General features: G+C 45.7%; 1 protein-coding gene across 1 annotated transcript in view; it reads left to right on the top strand.

Moving 5' to 3' along the window:
- Window positions 1-16,569, top strand: part of LOC311107076 (RNA-binding motif, single-stranded-interacting protein 3-like) — a 241,620-nt gene that overhangs the window by 205,046 nt on the left and 20,005 nt on the right. Inside the window, exon 10 of the mRNA XM_084149535.1 lies at window positions 30-80. Coding sequence (XP_084005661.1) covers window positions 30-80 — 51 coding nt within the window. The remainder of the gene's footprint in view (window positions 1-29; window positions 81-16,569) is intronic.

The following is a 16,569-nucleotide window of genomic DNA, read 5'->3' as shown; positions in this document are numbered from 1 at the left end:
TGATGTTTCATTTGATGTCTCCCTCATAGGTCCAGAGTACGTCATGGATGCCTCATCAACAATACGTTATGCAACCTACAGTAAGTGCATTACCATTCTCTGTCATGTGATTTACAGTTTGTGCTCCAGAAGTCCCACATGGACCTTTGACCTTTTGGGTTAGAGTTCGACAGGAAGACGAAGATGCCTGATGTCTACCTTCACTTGTGGTAGATTCATCGTGCCTTCGGATAACTCACCAGAAGAGTTAGAGAGCTTTGGACAGAATGTTATGAACCTTTTAGAATCCTCATCTCAAGAGATGTTTACAACCTCTAAGGCACTTTTCGATATATTTAGCGCTAATATGAGGCAGCATTGGAATTGGAAAAGTAGACTCTCCGTCTGGAAATTCACTTCAAACTTCTCCTGTGGCAAGTCCATTTTCAGACCACCTTCAGAACTCCCCGCAGTGAAACACATGCAGTGAACATCACTGATAGCTAAATTATTGTTTCTGATGATTCAAGACAGTAGTGGAACAATCTATAAAAGTTGATAGTCCCCATTGTGATAACCACTTGGATGTGTGTTCGCTCTTTCGTAAGTGTACAAACACATGTTTCTGGTTGGAAACACACAGAGTTTATGGGTCTTGGTGGACTTTAGTGTGACTCAGCAGCATTTAGCTAGCAGAGCAGAACACCAGCTAGCCAGCTCAATCCATCTCAGCAACATACCAGGCCATCAGCGTCCAATACTGCAATACTATTTACATCAGTCAGCGTTTGATGTTATATTAACCCTACATTACTAATATAATAATAATATATACCATTTAGCAGACACTTTTATCCAAAGCGACTTACTTACATTTTACATACGGGTGGTCCCGAGACTGCCGTTGCAAACGCCATGCTCTACCAACTGAGCTACAGAGGACCCGCATTTCATGTCATATTAACCATACATTACGAGATCTCCTGTCATAAATATTTATAACCCACAAGCTCAACAGATCTCAAACTCAAAAATGTATCTTTCTAGCTAGAATACAACCTCAATTATACCTAACTACTGGTACATATAGTTATTTATTTCATTAATTGTGGTTTCATGCATTTTTCACACAGAGTAGCTAATAATAGCATTATAATAGCACTTACTGTAATGCAACAGACTGATTCCCACTATAGGACAACTTAGTGTCTTGTTTGGGTACGAGGCAATTAGTAGGTCTCATGCATTAGAGCAGTCTGTAGTTTTTTATGAGAGCTAATGCTTTCAGAGCTCCTAATGGTTCTGCTGCTGTTGCAGCCAATCTCCCATCCTGGCCCTGAGCTTTACCGCAGTACGTAGCTTTTTTTTACTGGTATCATTGTGGTGTGTTAGGCTATTGCCATGTTATCAATATGTTATTACTATTGCACTAATGTGAGGGACTGAAAATGTGGACTCATGTACTCATGCTTGTCAGAGAGTAGGGGTATAGCTATCCCCAAGCCATCCTATTGGTCTTCATACACTACATCATCAAATCAAATGAAATTTTATTTGTCACATACACGTGTTTAGCAGATGTTATTGCGGGTGTAGCGAAATGCTTGTGCTTCTAGCTTCGACAGTGCAGTAATATCTAACAAGTAATATCTAACAATTTCACAACATATACCCAATACACACAAATCTAAGTAAGGAATGGAATTCAAGGATATATACATATATGGACAAGCAATGACAGAGCGGCATGGATTAAGATACAGTAGAATATTATAGAATACAGTATATACATATGAGATGAGTAATGCAATATATATAAACATTATTAAAGTGACTAGTGTTCCATTTCTTAAAGTGGCCAGTGATTTCAATAGGCAGCAGCAGCCTCTAGTGTGCTAGTGAAGGCTATTTAACAGTCTGATGGCCTTGAGATAGAAGCTGTTTTTCATTCTCTCGGTCCCAGCTTTGATGCACTTGTACTGACCTCGCCTTCTGGATGATAGCGGGGTGAACAGGCAGTGGCTCGGGTGGTTGATGTCCTTGATGATCTTTTTGGCCTTCCTGTGACATCGGGTGCTGTAGGTGTCCTGGAGGGCGGGTAGTTTGCCCCCGGTAATGCGTTCGGCAGACCGCACCACCCTCTGGAGAGCCCTGTGGATGCGGGCGGTGCAGTTGCCGTACCAGGCGGTGATACAGCCCGACAGGATGCTCTCAATTGTGCATCTGTAAATGTTTGTGAGGGTTTTAGGTGCCAAGACAAATTTCTTCAGCCTCCTGAGGTTGAAGAGGCTCTGTTGCACCTTCTTCACCACACTGTCTGCGTGGGTGGACCATTTAAGTTTGTTAGTGATGTGTACGCCAAGGAACTTGAAGCTTTCCACCTTCTCCACTGCGGTCCCGTCGATGTGGATAGGGGGGTGCACCCTCTGCTGTTTCCTGAAGTCCACGATCATCTCCTTTGTTTTGTTGACGTTGAGTGAGAGGTTATTTTCCTGGCACCACACTCCCAGAGCCCTCACCTCCTCCATGTAGGCTGTCTCGTCATTGTTGGTAATCAAGCCTACTACTGTTGTGTCATCTGCAAACTTGATGATTGAGTTGGAGGCGTGCTTGGCCACGCAGTCATGGGTGAACAGGGAGTACACAAGGGAGCTGAGCACGCACCCTTGTGGGGCATTCAGTGTTGAGGATCAGCGAAGTGGAGATGTTGTTTCCTACCTTCACCACCTGGGGGCGGCCCGTCAGGAAGTCCAGGACCCAGTTACTCAGGGCGGGGTTCAGACCCAGGGCCTCGAGCTTAATGATGAGCTTGGAGGGTACTATGGTATTGAATGCTGAGCTATAGTCAATGAACAGCATTCTTACATAGGTATTCCTCTTGTCCAGATGGGATAGGGCAGTGTGCAGTGTGATGGCGATTGCATCGTCTGTGGATCTATTCACATCTAAGGCACTGTGTGGGTCCTCCAGAGCCATATCTTAGACTTTCCTAGTGTTCCTAGTGACTGAGATAATTTACACACAGGCAGTATCAAAGACGACTACTGTACAGACGTGATGCCAGCTAAGCATGAACAATGCAACACTATAGCTCCTGATCCACCATCACCACCAACACCAGCACCACTATCCATACAGAAGCCCTCCTACCTCCTACTACCCTACTGCTGCTCCCTGCTGCGACCATTACCACCTAGCCTCCCCGTCTCACTTACCCCCACGCTGGGAGACAAGCAACATGCAATCTGGCCCCAGCAGGGCACCACCTGCATCCCAGCCAGCTCTTCTCCTCCCTTCTTCTAACCAGCCAGCCGCCATGATGGGAGCCCCTGGGTGCTACAGATGCTACAGAGAGGAGAGGATCAAAGCTTGGCTACTGTTTGTGTGTTTGTGTATGGTGTGTGTGTGGGACAGGTATGCTGTATGAGTTTCTGAAAATAGCCGGCCTCAGGAAACTCTGCAGGCTATAATAGGCATGTGCTGGATGTTTGTGAAATACAGTGTGTCCGTGTCTACACATTTATAAGTATGAGTGGGCTGTCAGTGTTGGTCTTACATAACCTATATGAGATATCTGTCAGTCCCTCAATCTATAGGCTTGTATTGTGAGAGTTTGTATGGCCTGTAACAGGCTAATACTAGCTATACAGTAGCATCTCCTCTGCTCCCTCCCTGTGTTCCATGTGTCCTCCTCTCTCTCTCTGTCCCCATGGCCTCGTCCCACTGTGTTCCAATGGCCCTGCATCCACAATCCACCAGACGGCCCTGTGCCCGTGCCCTAACCCCAGCTGTCCCCCCCAACCCCCCTCCACTCGTCAATGGATAACACCACCCAATCTGTCTCTCTTTATGTCTGCACTCATTCCTCCTGTACATTGTGGTCGCCCGTGCCGCCGATCCAATGAAACACATTAAACTAGCGAAGCGTGCTAGCCTAGCGTTCGGTGGCGACATAAAGTATTAAACCAATTGATTGTGCTGCAATTTGGGTCTGTTGGTGTGCACAGCATGTTAAACCAATGGGCCATTCTGGGGGGAGTGTTCTCCTGGTGTCTGGCACAATATGGAGGCGGCGGAGCATGGTAATGGGAGAGGTCATCGCCACAACCAATCAGAATCACTACACTAGAGCGCATACCTGGGTTCAAATACTGAATACTTGAAATCTTTCAAAATACTTTGAGTGTTTGCTTTTTGGCCTGCCTGGAGAGCAAGATGGGCAGGGTTTGCACTTTTGTGACTACTCTATTCATCCATTATGCCTGGCGAGTTCAAACGAGCACATATAGATTATTTGAAATGATTCTGAATAGTATTTGAACCCAGGTATGCTAGAGTGTGCTGCTGTCTGTGGCAGTTGAACGTGAGAAAGTGAACGCGCTCTTTGAGTAAGAGTTTGCTGGCTGCTGCTACACTGATGTCTTTTTGTTTATCTCACTAGATTGAGTTTGACAATCATAGCCAGACTGTGCCTGAGCGCGCTATCCCTCAGCGCAGTGCTTCGTTAGGAGATGGAGAGAGAAAAAATGAAAAGACAACAGTTTGCAGCAATGTGTGTATCTTTGGTGCTTAAAGCAAAGACTTCAAAAGAAAATGACAGCTTGTTTTCAATTGCCGTTAAGAAAACGAACGAGGCTTCAACTCGCTTCTTTCTCTCCCAGTCCTTCACTTTTTCTCTCACTCCATTTATCTTTCCCTGTATCTTTCTCTCACACTGTCTCCTCATCTCTCTCTCTGTTCTCCAACTCCTCTTTCACTCCATCTCCCCTCTCTCTCTCTCTCTCTCTCTCTCTCTTCATCTTTCCCACTCTCACCTGCCCCTTCCAGTACTGATGTTCTTTGAAGCTGTGGTGTGGTGTGGTGTATGTGCCAGCAGGGAGGATGGTGTTGCCAGCAGTAGATCAGTCAGCAGCAGACCTGGGATAGTTAAGTAGGCTAGAACCATAGCCAGTTTCACGTGGCCCCTTCTCTGGCAAACACACACATTAAGATGCAAACACACACACAGACATACACACCCCACACTGCCAAACAACTGCAGCAGATAAACTAGCCATACACAACATTGTTGTTTTTTCCCGGTGACTGATATATGTGCTCACTACAGTATGCTGGTTTAATATGTATTTCATGTGTGTGCTTGTTCAATAGAAGTCACAGCATATTGACTGAATACCTCTGCATTGTACCATGGTCTTTCTTGCAGCGACTTTAAATATAATCATAATTATATCCCTTTGTGGGAAGCACTGAATCGTCCCACTGTATGATACACTTTGGTTCAGCAGGAGAACATTATGTTATGAATTCTATTCTTTGACAGAATGTGAGCCGGGGCTTCGGCTCGGTCTCCGGTCGTCCTTGAGCTGCTCTCAGTATGTGTGCGTGTGTACGTTCGCATTCTGTAAAACGGCTCTGCTGATTTTCCCTTCTTCTGTCAGAAAACAACTGCAGCTAATGTGTCTCTGCCAGAAAATATGGTTACAGAGGGTGAAGTCTGTTCTGTGTTCTAGACCGTTGGTTTGGTCTATAGAAGATGTATTGATATAGCCTGGGTGCCAGTCTGTTTCTGCTCTCTTGCCAACTCTTTATGGAATTGTCATGCAAAACATTTGGCTTGACAATGACAATGGTGTGTAGGGAAAAGCACAAACAGATCTGGGACCAGGTTAGTATTGATATTGTTAGTGATATTGATAGTGATGTTTTACTGGCTTGTAGTGTTATAGTAGTATTGAATGAAGCATGTTTGTCAGAGTCGCTTACAATACATTTCAATTGGTTTCTACAAGATCAATTTGGAGAATTGTATTCATTTCTCATGCTATTTCATTTCCTCAATAAAACAGCAATTCCAGAGTAGCATTGCATTTTTATTCTATCAATTCCAGAGTATTCCTCTGACTGATATAGATTCTTGTCTCAGCTTTGATTGTTATTATTTCTGGTGACTTTATTAGTTCTCTAAGTTAGTCAGAGGACAGTTGATAAATCATTAGTCCATCCCTGGAGACTAGAACTCCCATGAAGACATGACAAATCCCAGAGCTCCATGTCCCATCTATCACCCCCTGAGACACACACACACACACACACACACACACACACACACACTCCCTGTCCCACACAGATTCCATGGCTGCTTCAGGGAACGCCGAGCCAGCTTTTGTTTTGGTGGCCCGTTACCACGACAACCGCTGCCATCCCTGACGTTGTAATTCACCACGGCAGAGTTTCCAGGCACTCACATGGGACAGTGAGACAGTTGGAGACATGTCGTAACAGTGCTGTGTAATGGTCAGGGATGGCAGCCAACGCACATCTGGGGTGGTGAAGGAGTCTCACCAGAGCATATCACAGTCACAGTGTGGGCATGCCTAAATGGCTTTGATGTTCATTTGTGCGGTCATCGATGTGTCTGCTAACATATCAGTTAGTCTGATACTGCCCCACTGCTGTAGTATATTTTGTGAAGATGTTTTAGAAATGCTCATAGTCTCTATATTCGTCTCAGAATGTCTCGGTTTGTCTCTTTGTTTCTTTGGTTTCAGTTTGTTCAATCTTGGTGATAGTGGATCGAGATAGTGGATCTCTAGGCATAGTCAAAGTGTACATCATGGTGTTTCAGGTAGGCTATCTCTGTTGGGTCAATGTTGTACCTTAGACTTGTGTCTTAGCCTTTGCCACGTGGAGTCTTGTAGGCAGGCTGCTGCAAAGTGAGGGCAGCCCTGTCTGATAGCCCTAGGTGGGATTTGTGCTGTGGATTAGAGAAATAGACTCCACAATCCAGCCTCTCTTCTTAGGGCTTACGAGCCTGGAAAGGAGCCTGCGCTGCCTTGGAACCTGGTGCAGCCATGGCAGGCAGCACACAAAGACTATCTGAACTAGCATTTACTGCTCACCACACACACACACACACACACACACACACACACACACACACACACACACACACTAGCACTGAATTACTTATGCAATTTTCCAAACACCAGTAGCCTAACCTTCTATTCCTCTGCAGGTGCTATGGTGGTGGTGCACAATAGCTACAGTATGCCTTGAAGGTGGGCAATCCTGGTATTAGGGGCCCCGGGCCTCTACAGTTACCCAGCTCAATCATGGGTTAGTCTGTAAAGGCTGCTTCACATCAGACCGAGGGCATTACAGCCCGTCTAACAACCTTGATGTCGGACATCTCTGCTCTCTAGATGAGGATCAATGCCATCTTTAACTAGCTGCACTTTATCTGCTTCTCCTGTTAGCAACACACACACACTCAGTATGACATACATACACACACCGACACAAACATTAATTGAATATAGACCCAAAAACACCATCTCATGAATATATACTATCTAGTATATCTTTCTTAAACACACACACACACACACACACACAGAGAGAGAGACAGACAGAGACAGAGACAGACAGATACACTCATATACACACACAGTTTCGCAAACACAGAAAATCGACATCACAAATCGGCTTAACTCTCCCCGACACGTCTGTGAATTAAGCCCTTTCTTTACTCACCGTTTTCCATTATAAAAGCATTGTCAACCGCTGAATCGGTTACAGGTACCCTTAGCTCTGGCCTGTCTCTCTCTCCCTCAATCCATCTCTCTCCCCCTTTTCTCAGTGTCCCAACATCCATCTAACGCCCCCTCTCCTCTATCCCCCATTCCTCTCTTTCTCTCTCTCTGTCTCTCTCCCCCTTTCACTATCTCCCAATCTCCCTCTCTCTCGATCTCTCTCTCCTCTCCTCCTGTCACCTTCTTTCCCATTACCCTCCACTGCCCTCCCCCCTCCTCTCTCCAGCCCGCCTTCGTTCTTTCTTGCTGAGATGAAACTCCTGGAGGGATTGGGCCTTGCATGCGTGCAGGTGGGGGAAGAGGATAGATGGGAGAGAGAGAGAGAAAGAGAAAACAAAAGAGAAAGGGAAAACGAAAGAAACAGAAAGAGAGAGTTAATGAAAGAGAAAGCAAGAGAAGAGAGAGCTAGAGAGTGATGGGAGAGAGGAAGTGAAAAAGATAGATTTAGGATTGTATAAAATTAGATTTTTTTACAAGGACATATACAGGATAATACCCTCCATAAGATAACCTTCACTCCAAATCAAAACTCCAAACCTACAACCTGATTTTGGAAAAAATTACCTGGAAGGATTCTGGAAGGATTTTTACTACCAAGGATTCTTACTGCCAAGGACTATCCAGCAAACTTTCTGACAAACCAGCAACCAGCAAAAGAAGCACAACAAAAACCCTAAAATATCATCCAACCTGGAACTGAGTAAATCATGTTCAGTCTGAAGCTACTTCGAAAGCCTAGAATGAAAAGAACATTACAATAATCTCTAGATATTTAACTTTATAAAGAACATTAATTAACACTGAAGTGTGAAGTGAGAGGTGTGAAGCCCCTGAGCCCATCAATGGCAGCAGAGTTCCTCCCCCACCCAAATGCAGAGGACTCTTTGGCCCCCTGCTCCATGGCTTCCCTCTGTGCAGAGGTCACCACAGTACAGTACCCCTTGGATATTAAAAATGACAAGGCACGGAAAGAGTACAAAGAGAAGCTCCTCATGGACAATCCAGAGACACTTTTTGCTGACTGCTACAAAAATGGGAACGTAAGAAACCTAATCTTCCACACAGACCATCCCTAGGGATGGCACACAGCTATAAGAGTACTCTACCCATCTTTTAAGAGAGAGGGTATTGGCGGAGGGTGGACAATCAGAATACTGCAAAACGAGGACCCTGAGACTGAGACACCCTCTGTCAACCTGTACAAGAATGGAACAGTGGTGGTGCAGGTCAACTTCATACATTTCCAAAAGGACTTCCACAGAATCAAAGCGAGAGCATGCCAGGAGAAGCTTTCCCTTGGTGACGACTCCCCCACCCCGAGCGAGTCTGATCACACCTCTTCAAACTGTCCTGCAGACGAGTATAGTCACCCCCCCCCCCCCCAGCACTGAACACACCCAGGTCCCACAACTGCACTGTTCCTCCATCATTGAGAGGGATAAATTCACCAAGCTGGAGAGAGACATATTGGAGCTCAGAGAGCTAGTCCACACACTCCAGACAGCACAGACACACAAAACAGACCAGCACAACACCACCACCCCCTACAGTACCCAGAGGGCTGAAGGTGGAGATAGACGGCTGTCTGAGAGAGCTGGCTGCACTCCGGTCTGAGGTGAGAGAACTGAAGGAGGAGAGAGAGGAACACATGGCACAGCTAACAGCACTGCAGGAGGAGATGAGAAAGCTGAGGTGCGACAATCAACCACTAATGAGAGAGCTAGCCATCCCCCCCAGAGAAACCAATAGAACAGCCCTCTTCCCTCATCCACAGCCTTAACACCACAGCAGGACAGACAAGGCAGGATCCACCAATCCAGCAGACTCCCCCTCCTGGCACCCCCCCTGTCAGCCAACCGGATAGCTCTCCTGACAACACCCCCACACCCACTGAGGACACACAAAAGCCAGAGATTGTGCTCCTCATTGACTCAAAAGGAGAAACTTTTTCCAAAACACCAAGTGGCTAAACTCTGGCGTCCGAACACCTGGCGTGCCCTGGAGCTGCTGTCAGAGGACCGACCAGGGTCCCCCAGCCACATCATAATACACACAGGCACAAACGACCTGAGATCCCAGCAGGAAAGGGTGGCCACAGCACTCAAGGGAGTGATTGAAAAACCCTCTTCCACTTTCCCCAACACAAGTGGTTATCTCCACCCTGCTACCACAAAGATACTTCCACCCTGCCACCATACAGCGGGTGAATGCAAGGATTTCCCGGGACTGTACCTCAAAACCAAATGTTTACCTGGCCCACCACTCCACCTTGGACTTGAACAGCCTTTATGAACAGGTCCACCTCTAGAAGGCAGCAGTCCCCACCTTTGCCAGGACCCTGAAGGACATCACCCTCAACCGCAGCCCCAGCACCTCGTACAGGAGCAACAGAGAAACAGACACCCCACCCAGACCAGCGAGACACCCTCCAAGAACTGTGAGACCCCCCCCCCCCTCCCCCCCCGGAGGACCTGCACCAAGAGGATCCACACCAAGAGGACCTACACCCAGACAACAGCACCACCAGTCATATCCCCACCCCAACCAGTCGACCCCTCCCCCAAAAAACCTTAGCCACCCTATATAGGCCCGCCCAGATCAGTCTTATGCCCCTTCTGCCCCACCCCCCATGCCCCCCGCTCCTGCAGCAAGGAACTAAACATGACAGCCACACATATGCCCAGGCCGTGAGCAGAGCAACAGGCCCAACATCCACTAATACACCCGTCCAAGCCCCATCCTGCGACCTAAGATGTATGTATCGGATGCTCAACATGCTCTGCTCACACCTACTGTAATGGTCCGAGCCTAAACCACACAAAAACAACACTAGACACTATGGAACACACAACTTTTACTATCTCATCCTGGAGTATATAAGGTCTGAGGTCATCTGCCTTTGGCCTAAAGAGCAGGAACCCAGACTTCAAAGAAATTGGAAATACAGACATTGTCATCCTACAAGAAACATGGTGTAGAGGAGATGGACCCACTGGTTGCCCTCTAGGTTACATAGAGCTGGTAGTCCCATCCACCAAACTACCAGGTGTGAAACAGGGAAGAGACTCAAGGGGTATACTAATTTGGTATAGAGCAGACCTAAATTTCCTAATGTGTACTACCTACAGTGGGGGAAAAAAGTATTTAGTCAGCCACCAATTGTGCAAGTTCTCCCACTTAAAAAGATGAGAGAGGCCTGTAATTTTCATCATAGGTACACGTCAACTATGACAGATAAAATAAGAAAAAAAATCCGGAAAATCACATTGTAGGATTTTTTATGAATTTATTTGCAAATGATGGTGGAAAATAAGTACACTGCTCAAAAAAATAAAGGGAAAACTTAAACAACACAATGTAACTCCAAGTCAATCACACTTCTGTGAAATCAAACTGTCCACTTAGGAAGCAACACTGATTGACAATACATTTCACATGCTGTTGTGCAAATGGGATAGACAACAGGTGGAAATTATAGGCAATTAGCAAGACACCCCCAATAAAGAAGTGGTTCTGCAGGTGATGACCACAGACCACTTCTCAGTTCCTATGCTTCCTGGCTGATGTTTTGGTCACTTTTGAATGCTGGCGGTGCTTTCACTCTAGTGGTAGCATGAGACGGAGTCTACAACCCACACAAGTGGCTCAGGTAGTGCAGCTCATCCAGGATGGCACATCAATGTGAGCTGTGGCAAGAAGGTTTGCTGTGTCTGTCAGCGTAGTGTCCAGAGCATGGAGGCGCTACCAGGAGACAGGCCAATACATCAGGAGACGTGGAGGAGGCCGTAGGAGGGCAACAACCCAGCAGCAGGACCGCTACATCCGCCTTTGTGCAAGGAGGAGCAGGAGGAGCACTGCCAGAGCCCTGCAAAATGACCTCCAGCAGGCCACAAATGTGCATGTGTCTGCTCAAACGGTCAGAAACAGACTCCATGAGGGTGGTATGAGGGCCCGACGTCCACAGGTGGGGGTTGTGCTTACAGCCCAACACCGTGCAGGACGTTTGGCATTTGCCAGAGAACACCAAGATTGGCAAATCGCCACTGGCGCCCTGTGCTCTTCACAGATGAAAGCAGGTTCACACTGAGCACATGTGACAGACGTGACAGAGTCTGGAGACACCGTGGAGAACGTTCTGCTGCCTGCAACATCCTCCAGCATGACCGGTTTGGCGGTGGGTCAGTCATGGTGTGGGGTGGCATTTCTTTGTGGGGCCGCACAGCCCTCCATGTGCTCGCCAGAGGTAGCCTGACTGCCATTAGGTACCGAGATGAGATCCTCAGACCCCTTGTGAGACCATATGCTGGTGCGGTTGGCCCTGGGTTCCTCCTAATGCAAGACAATGCTAGACCTCATGTGGCTGGAGTGTGTCAGCAGTTCCTGCAAGAGGAAGGCATTGATGCTATGGACCGCCCGTTCCCCAGACCTGAATCCAATTGAGCACATCTGGGACATCATGTCTCGCTCCATCCACCAACGCCACGTTGCACCACAGACTGTCCAGGAGTTGGCGGATGCTGTAGTCCAGGTCTGGGAGGAGATCCCTCAGGGGACCATCCGCCACCTCATCAGGAGCATGCCCAGGTGTTGTAGGGAGGTCATACAGGCACGTGGAGGCCACCCACACTACTGAGCCTAATTTTGACTTGTTTTAAGGACATTACATCAAAGTTGGATCAGCCTGTAGTGTGGTTTTCCACTTTAATTTTGAGGGTGACTCCAAATCCAGACCTCCATGGGTTGATACATTTGATTTCCATTGATCATTTTTGTGTGATTTTGTTGTCAGCACATTCAACTATGTAACTAAGTATTTAATAAGATTATTTAATTCATTCAGATCTAGGATGTGTTGTTTAAGTGTTCCCTTAATTTTTTTGAGCAGTGTATTTGGTCAATAACAAAAGTTTCTCAATACTTTGTTATATACCCTTTGTTGGCAATGACACAGGTCAAACGTTTTCTGTAAGTCTTCACAAGGTTTTCACACACTGTTGCTGGTATTTTGGCCCATTCCTCCATGCAGATCTCCTCTAGAGCAGTGATGTTTTGGGGCTGTCGCTGGGCAACACAGACTTTCAACTCCCTCCAAAGATTTTCTATGGGGTTGAGATCTGGAGACTGGCTAGGCCACTCCAGGACCTTGAAATGCTTCTTACGAAGCCACTCCTTCGTTGCCCGGGCGGTGTGTTTGGGATCATTGTCATGCTGAAAGACCCAGCCACGTTTCATCTTCAATGCCCTTGCTGATGGAAGGAGGTTTTCACTCAAAATCTCACGATACATGGCCCCATTCATTCCTTTACACGGATCAGTCGTCCTGGTCCCTTTGCAGAAAAACAGCCACAAAGCATGATGTTTCCACCCCCATGCTTCACAGTAGGTATGGTGTTCTCTGGATGCAACTCAGCATTCTTTGTCCTCCAAACACGACGAGTTGAGTTTTTACCAAAAAGTTATATTTTGGTTTCATCTGACCATATGACATTCTTCCAATCCTCTTCTGGATCATCCAAATGCACTCTAGCAAACTTCAGACGGGCCTGGACATGTACTGGCTTAAGCAGGGGGACACGTCTTGCACTGCAGGATTTGAGTCCCTGACGGCGTAGTGTGTTACTGATGGTAGGCTTTGTTACTTTGGTCCCAGCTCTCTGGTCATTCACTAGGTCCCCCCGTGTGGTTCTGGGATTTTTGCTCACCGTTCTTGTGATCATTTTGACCCCACGGGGTGAGATCTTGCGTGGAGCCCCAGATCGAGGGAGATTATCAGTGGTCTTGTATGTCTTCCATTTCCTAATAATTGCTCCCACAGTTGATTTCTTCAAACCAAGCTGCTTACCTATTGCAGATTCAGTCTTCCCAGCCTGGTGCAGGTCTACAATTTTGTTACGGGTGTCCTTTGACAGCTCTTTGGTCTTGGCCATAGTGGAGTTTGGAGTGTGACTGTTTGAGGTTGTGGACAGGTGTCTTTTATACTGATAACAAGTTCAAACAGGTGCCATTAATACAGGTAACGAGTGGAGGACAGAGGAGCCTCTTAAAGAAGAAGTTACAGGTCTGTGAGAGCAAGAAATCTTGCTTGTTTGTAGGTGACCAAATACTTATTTTCCACCATAATTTGCAAATAAATTCATGAAAAATCCTACAATGTGATTTTCTGAGAAAAAATATCTCAATTTGTCTGTCATAGTTGACATGTACCTATGATGAAAATTACAGGCCTCTCTCATCTTTTTAAGTGGGAGAACTTGCACAATTGGTGGCTGACTAAATACTTTTTTTCCCCACTGTATATCCCCCCAATAGAATCCCCATACTTTAACGATGACAGCTTCTCCATCCTAGAAGGGGAGATCAACCATTTCTAGGCCCAGAAACTTGTACTAGTCTGTGACGACCTAAATGCCAGAACTGGACAAGAACCTGACACTCTTAGCTCACAGGGGGACAAACACCTACCTGGAGGTGACAGCATTCCCTCCCAAATATCATATCAAATTAAAATGTATTTGCCACATGCGCCAAATACAACAGTGTGAAATGCTTACTTACAAGCCCTTAACCAACAATGCAGTTTTAAGAAAAATAAGTGTTAAGTAAAAAATGTATAACTTAAAATAACAAATAATTAAAGAGCAGCAGTAAAATAACAGTAGCGAGGCTATACAGGGTGTACCGGTACAGAGTCAATGTGCGGGGACACAGGTTAGTCAAGGTAATTGAGGTAATATGTACATGTAGGTAGAGTTAAAGTGACTATGCATAGTCCCGTGTAGCTCAGTTGGTACAGCATGGAGCTTGCAACGCCAGGGTTGTGGGTTCGATTCCCACGGGGGGCCAGTATGAAAATGTATGCACTCACTAACTGTAAGTCGCTCTGGATAAGAGCGTCTGCTAAATGACTAAAATGTAAATAATTACTGTAGATTACTTTATCACTGACCTCAACCCAGAGTCTCTCAGAGCATTCACAGTCAGCCTACTGACAGCCCTATCAGATCACAGCAAAATCACAGTCTACTTGAACAGAGCAATAGTCAATCATGAGGCATCAAAGCCAAAGGAACTGCATAACATTAAGAAATACTATAGATGGAAGGAGTAGTGTAGAAACTTCCTGGACAGAACGTTCCACTGTAATAGTGATGGTGTAAACATGGCAGTAGAAAACCTAAACAGTATATTTGACCTCTCAGCTTCCCTATCAAATCAAAAAATGTAAAGCAGACAATTTAAGAAAATTAACAACAATGACAAAAACAATGATGAATAATGCAAAAACCTAAGAAAGAAATTGAGAAACCTATCCAACCAAAAACATAGAGACCCAGAAAACCTGAGCCTACACCTTCACTATGGTGAATCACTAAAACAATACAGAAATACACTACGGAAAAAGAAGGAACAGCATGTCAGAAATCAGCTCAATATAACAGAAGAATCCATAGAATCTAACCACTTCTAGGAAAATCGGAACACACAAAACAAACAGCAACACAAAGAGTTATCTATCAAAAACAAAGATGTATGGATAAACCACTTCTCTTTTTGGCTCTATAACAAAGAACAAACAGCAAAAACATACATGTCTCCCGAGTGGCGCAGTGGTCTAAGGCACTGCATCGCAGTGCTAGCTGTGCCACTAGAGATCCTGGTTCGTATCCAGGCTCTGTCGTAGCCGGCCACGACCGGGAGACCCATGGGGCGGCGCACAATTGGCCCAGCGTCGTCCAGGGTAGGGGAGGGAATGGCCGGCAGGGATGTAGAGCATGGCGTTTGTAACGCCAGGGTTGTGGGTTCAATTCCCACGGGGGCCAGTATGAAAAAAAAAAAAAAAAAAAAGATAATGTAAGTCGCTCTGGATAAGAGCGTCTGCTAAATGACTAAATGTAAATGTAAATACAAATCTTAGAATCAACTATTAAAGACTACCAGAACCCACTGGATTCTCCAATTACATTGAATGAAGTACAGGAAGAAATACAAACCCTCCAACCCAAAAAGGCCTTTTTGATCAAATAAAATGATGATAAAATATACAGACCACAAATTCCAATTGGCTATACTTAAACTTTTTAACATCATCCTCAGCTCTGGCATTTTCCCCAATATTTGGAACCAAGGACTGATCACCCCAATCCACAAAAGTGGAGACAAATTTGACCCAAATAACTACCGTGGGATATGCGTGAACAGCAACCTTGGGAAAATCCACTGCATTATCATTAACAGCAGACTTGTACATTTCCTCACAATGTACTGAGCAAATTGGAGGCTGCTAAGGGGAGTGCGGTTCATAATAATGGCTGGAATGGAGTCAATGGAATGGTATCAAACACATTGAAACCACGTGTTTGATACCATTCCATTAACTCCATTCCAGCCATTATTATGAGCCGTCCACCCCTCAGCAGCCTCCACTGATTGACACATTGGAAAGAATTAACAAAAAAACTGAGCAAACTAGAATGCTGTTTGACCCTAAACAGAGAGTACACCGTGGCAGAATACCTGACCACTGTGACTGACCCAAAATTAAGGAAAGCTTTGACTATGTACAGACTCAGTGAGCATAGTGTGCTATTGAGAGAGGCCACCGTAGGCAGACCTAGCTCTCAAGAGAAGACAGGCTATGTGCACACTACCCACAAAATGAGGTGGAAACTGAGCTGCACTTCCTAACCTCCTGCCAAATGTATGACCATATTAGAGACACATATTTCCCTCAGATTACATAGACCCACAAAGAATTCGAAAAAACAAATCCAATTTTGATAAACTCCCATATCTGCTGGGTGAAATACCACCGTGTGCCATCACAGCAGCAAGATTTGTGACCTGTAGCCACAAGAAAAGGGCAACTAGTGAAGAACAAACACCATTGTAAATACAACCCATATTTCTTTATTTATTTTCCCTTTTGTACTTTAACTATTTGCACATCGTTACAACACTGTATATAGACATAATATGACATTTGAAATGTCTATAT

The sequence above is a fragment of the Coregonus lavaretus genome (assembly GCF_964263955.1).
Source record: "Coregonus lavaretus genome assembly, chromosome: 3".
NCBI classification, from domain to species: Eukaryota; Metazoa; Chordata; class Actinopteri; order Salmoniformes; family Salmonidae; genus Coregonus; species Coregonus lavaretus.
The sequence above is the reverse complement of the archived record's forward strand: the minus strand, read 5'-3'. Positions and strand labels throughout refer to the sequence as shown.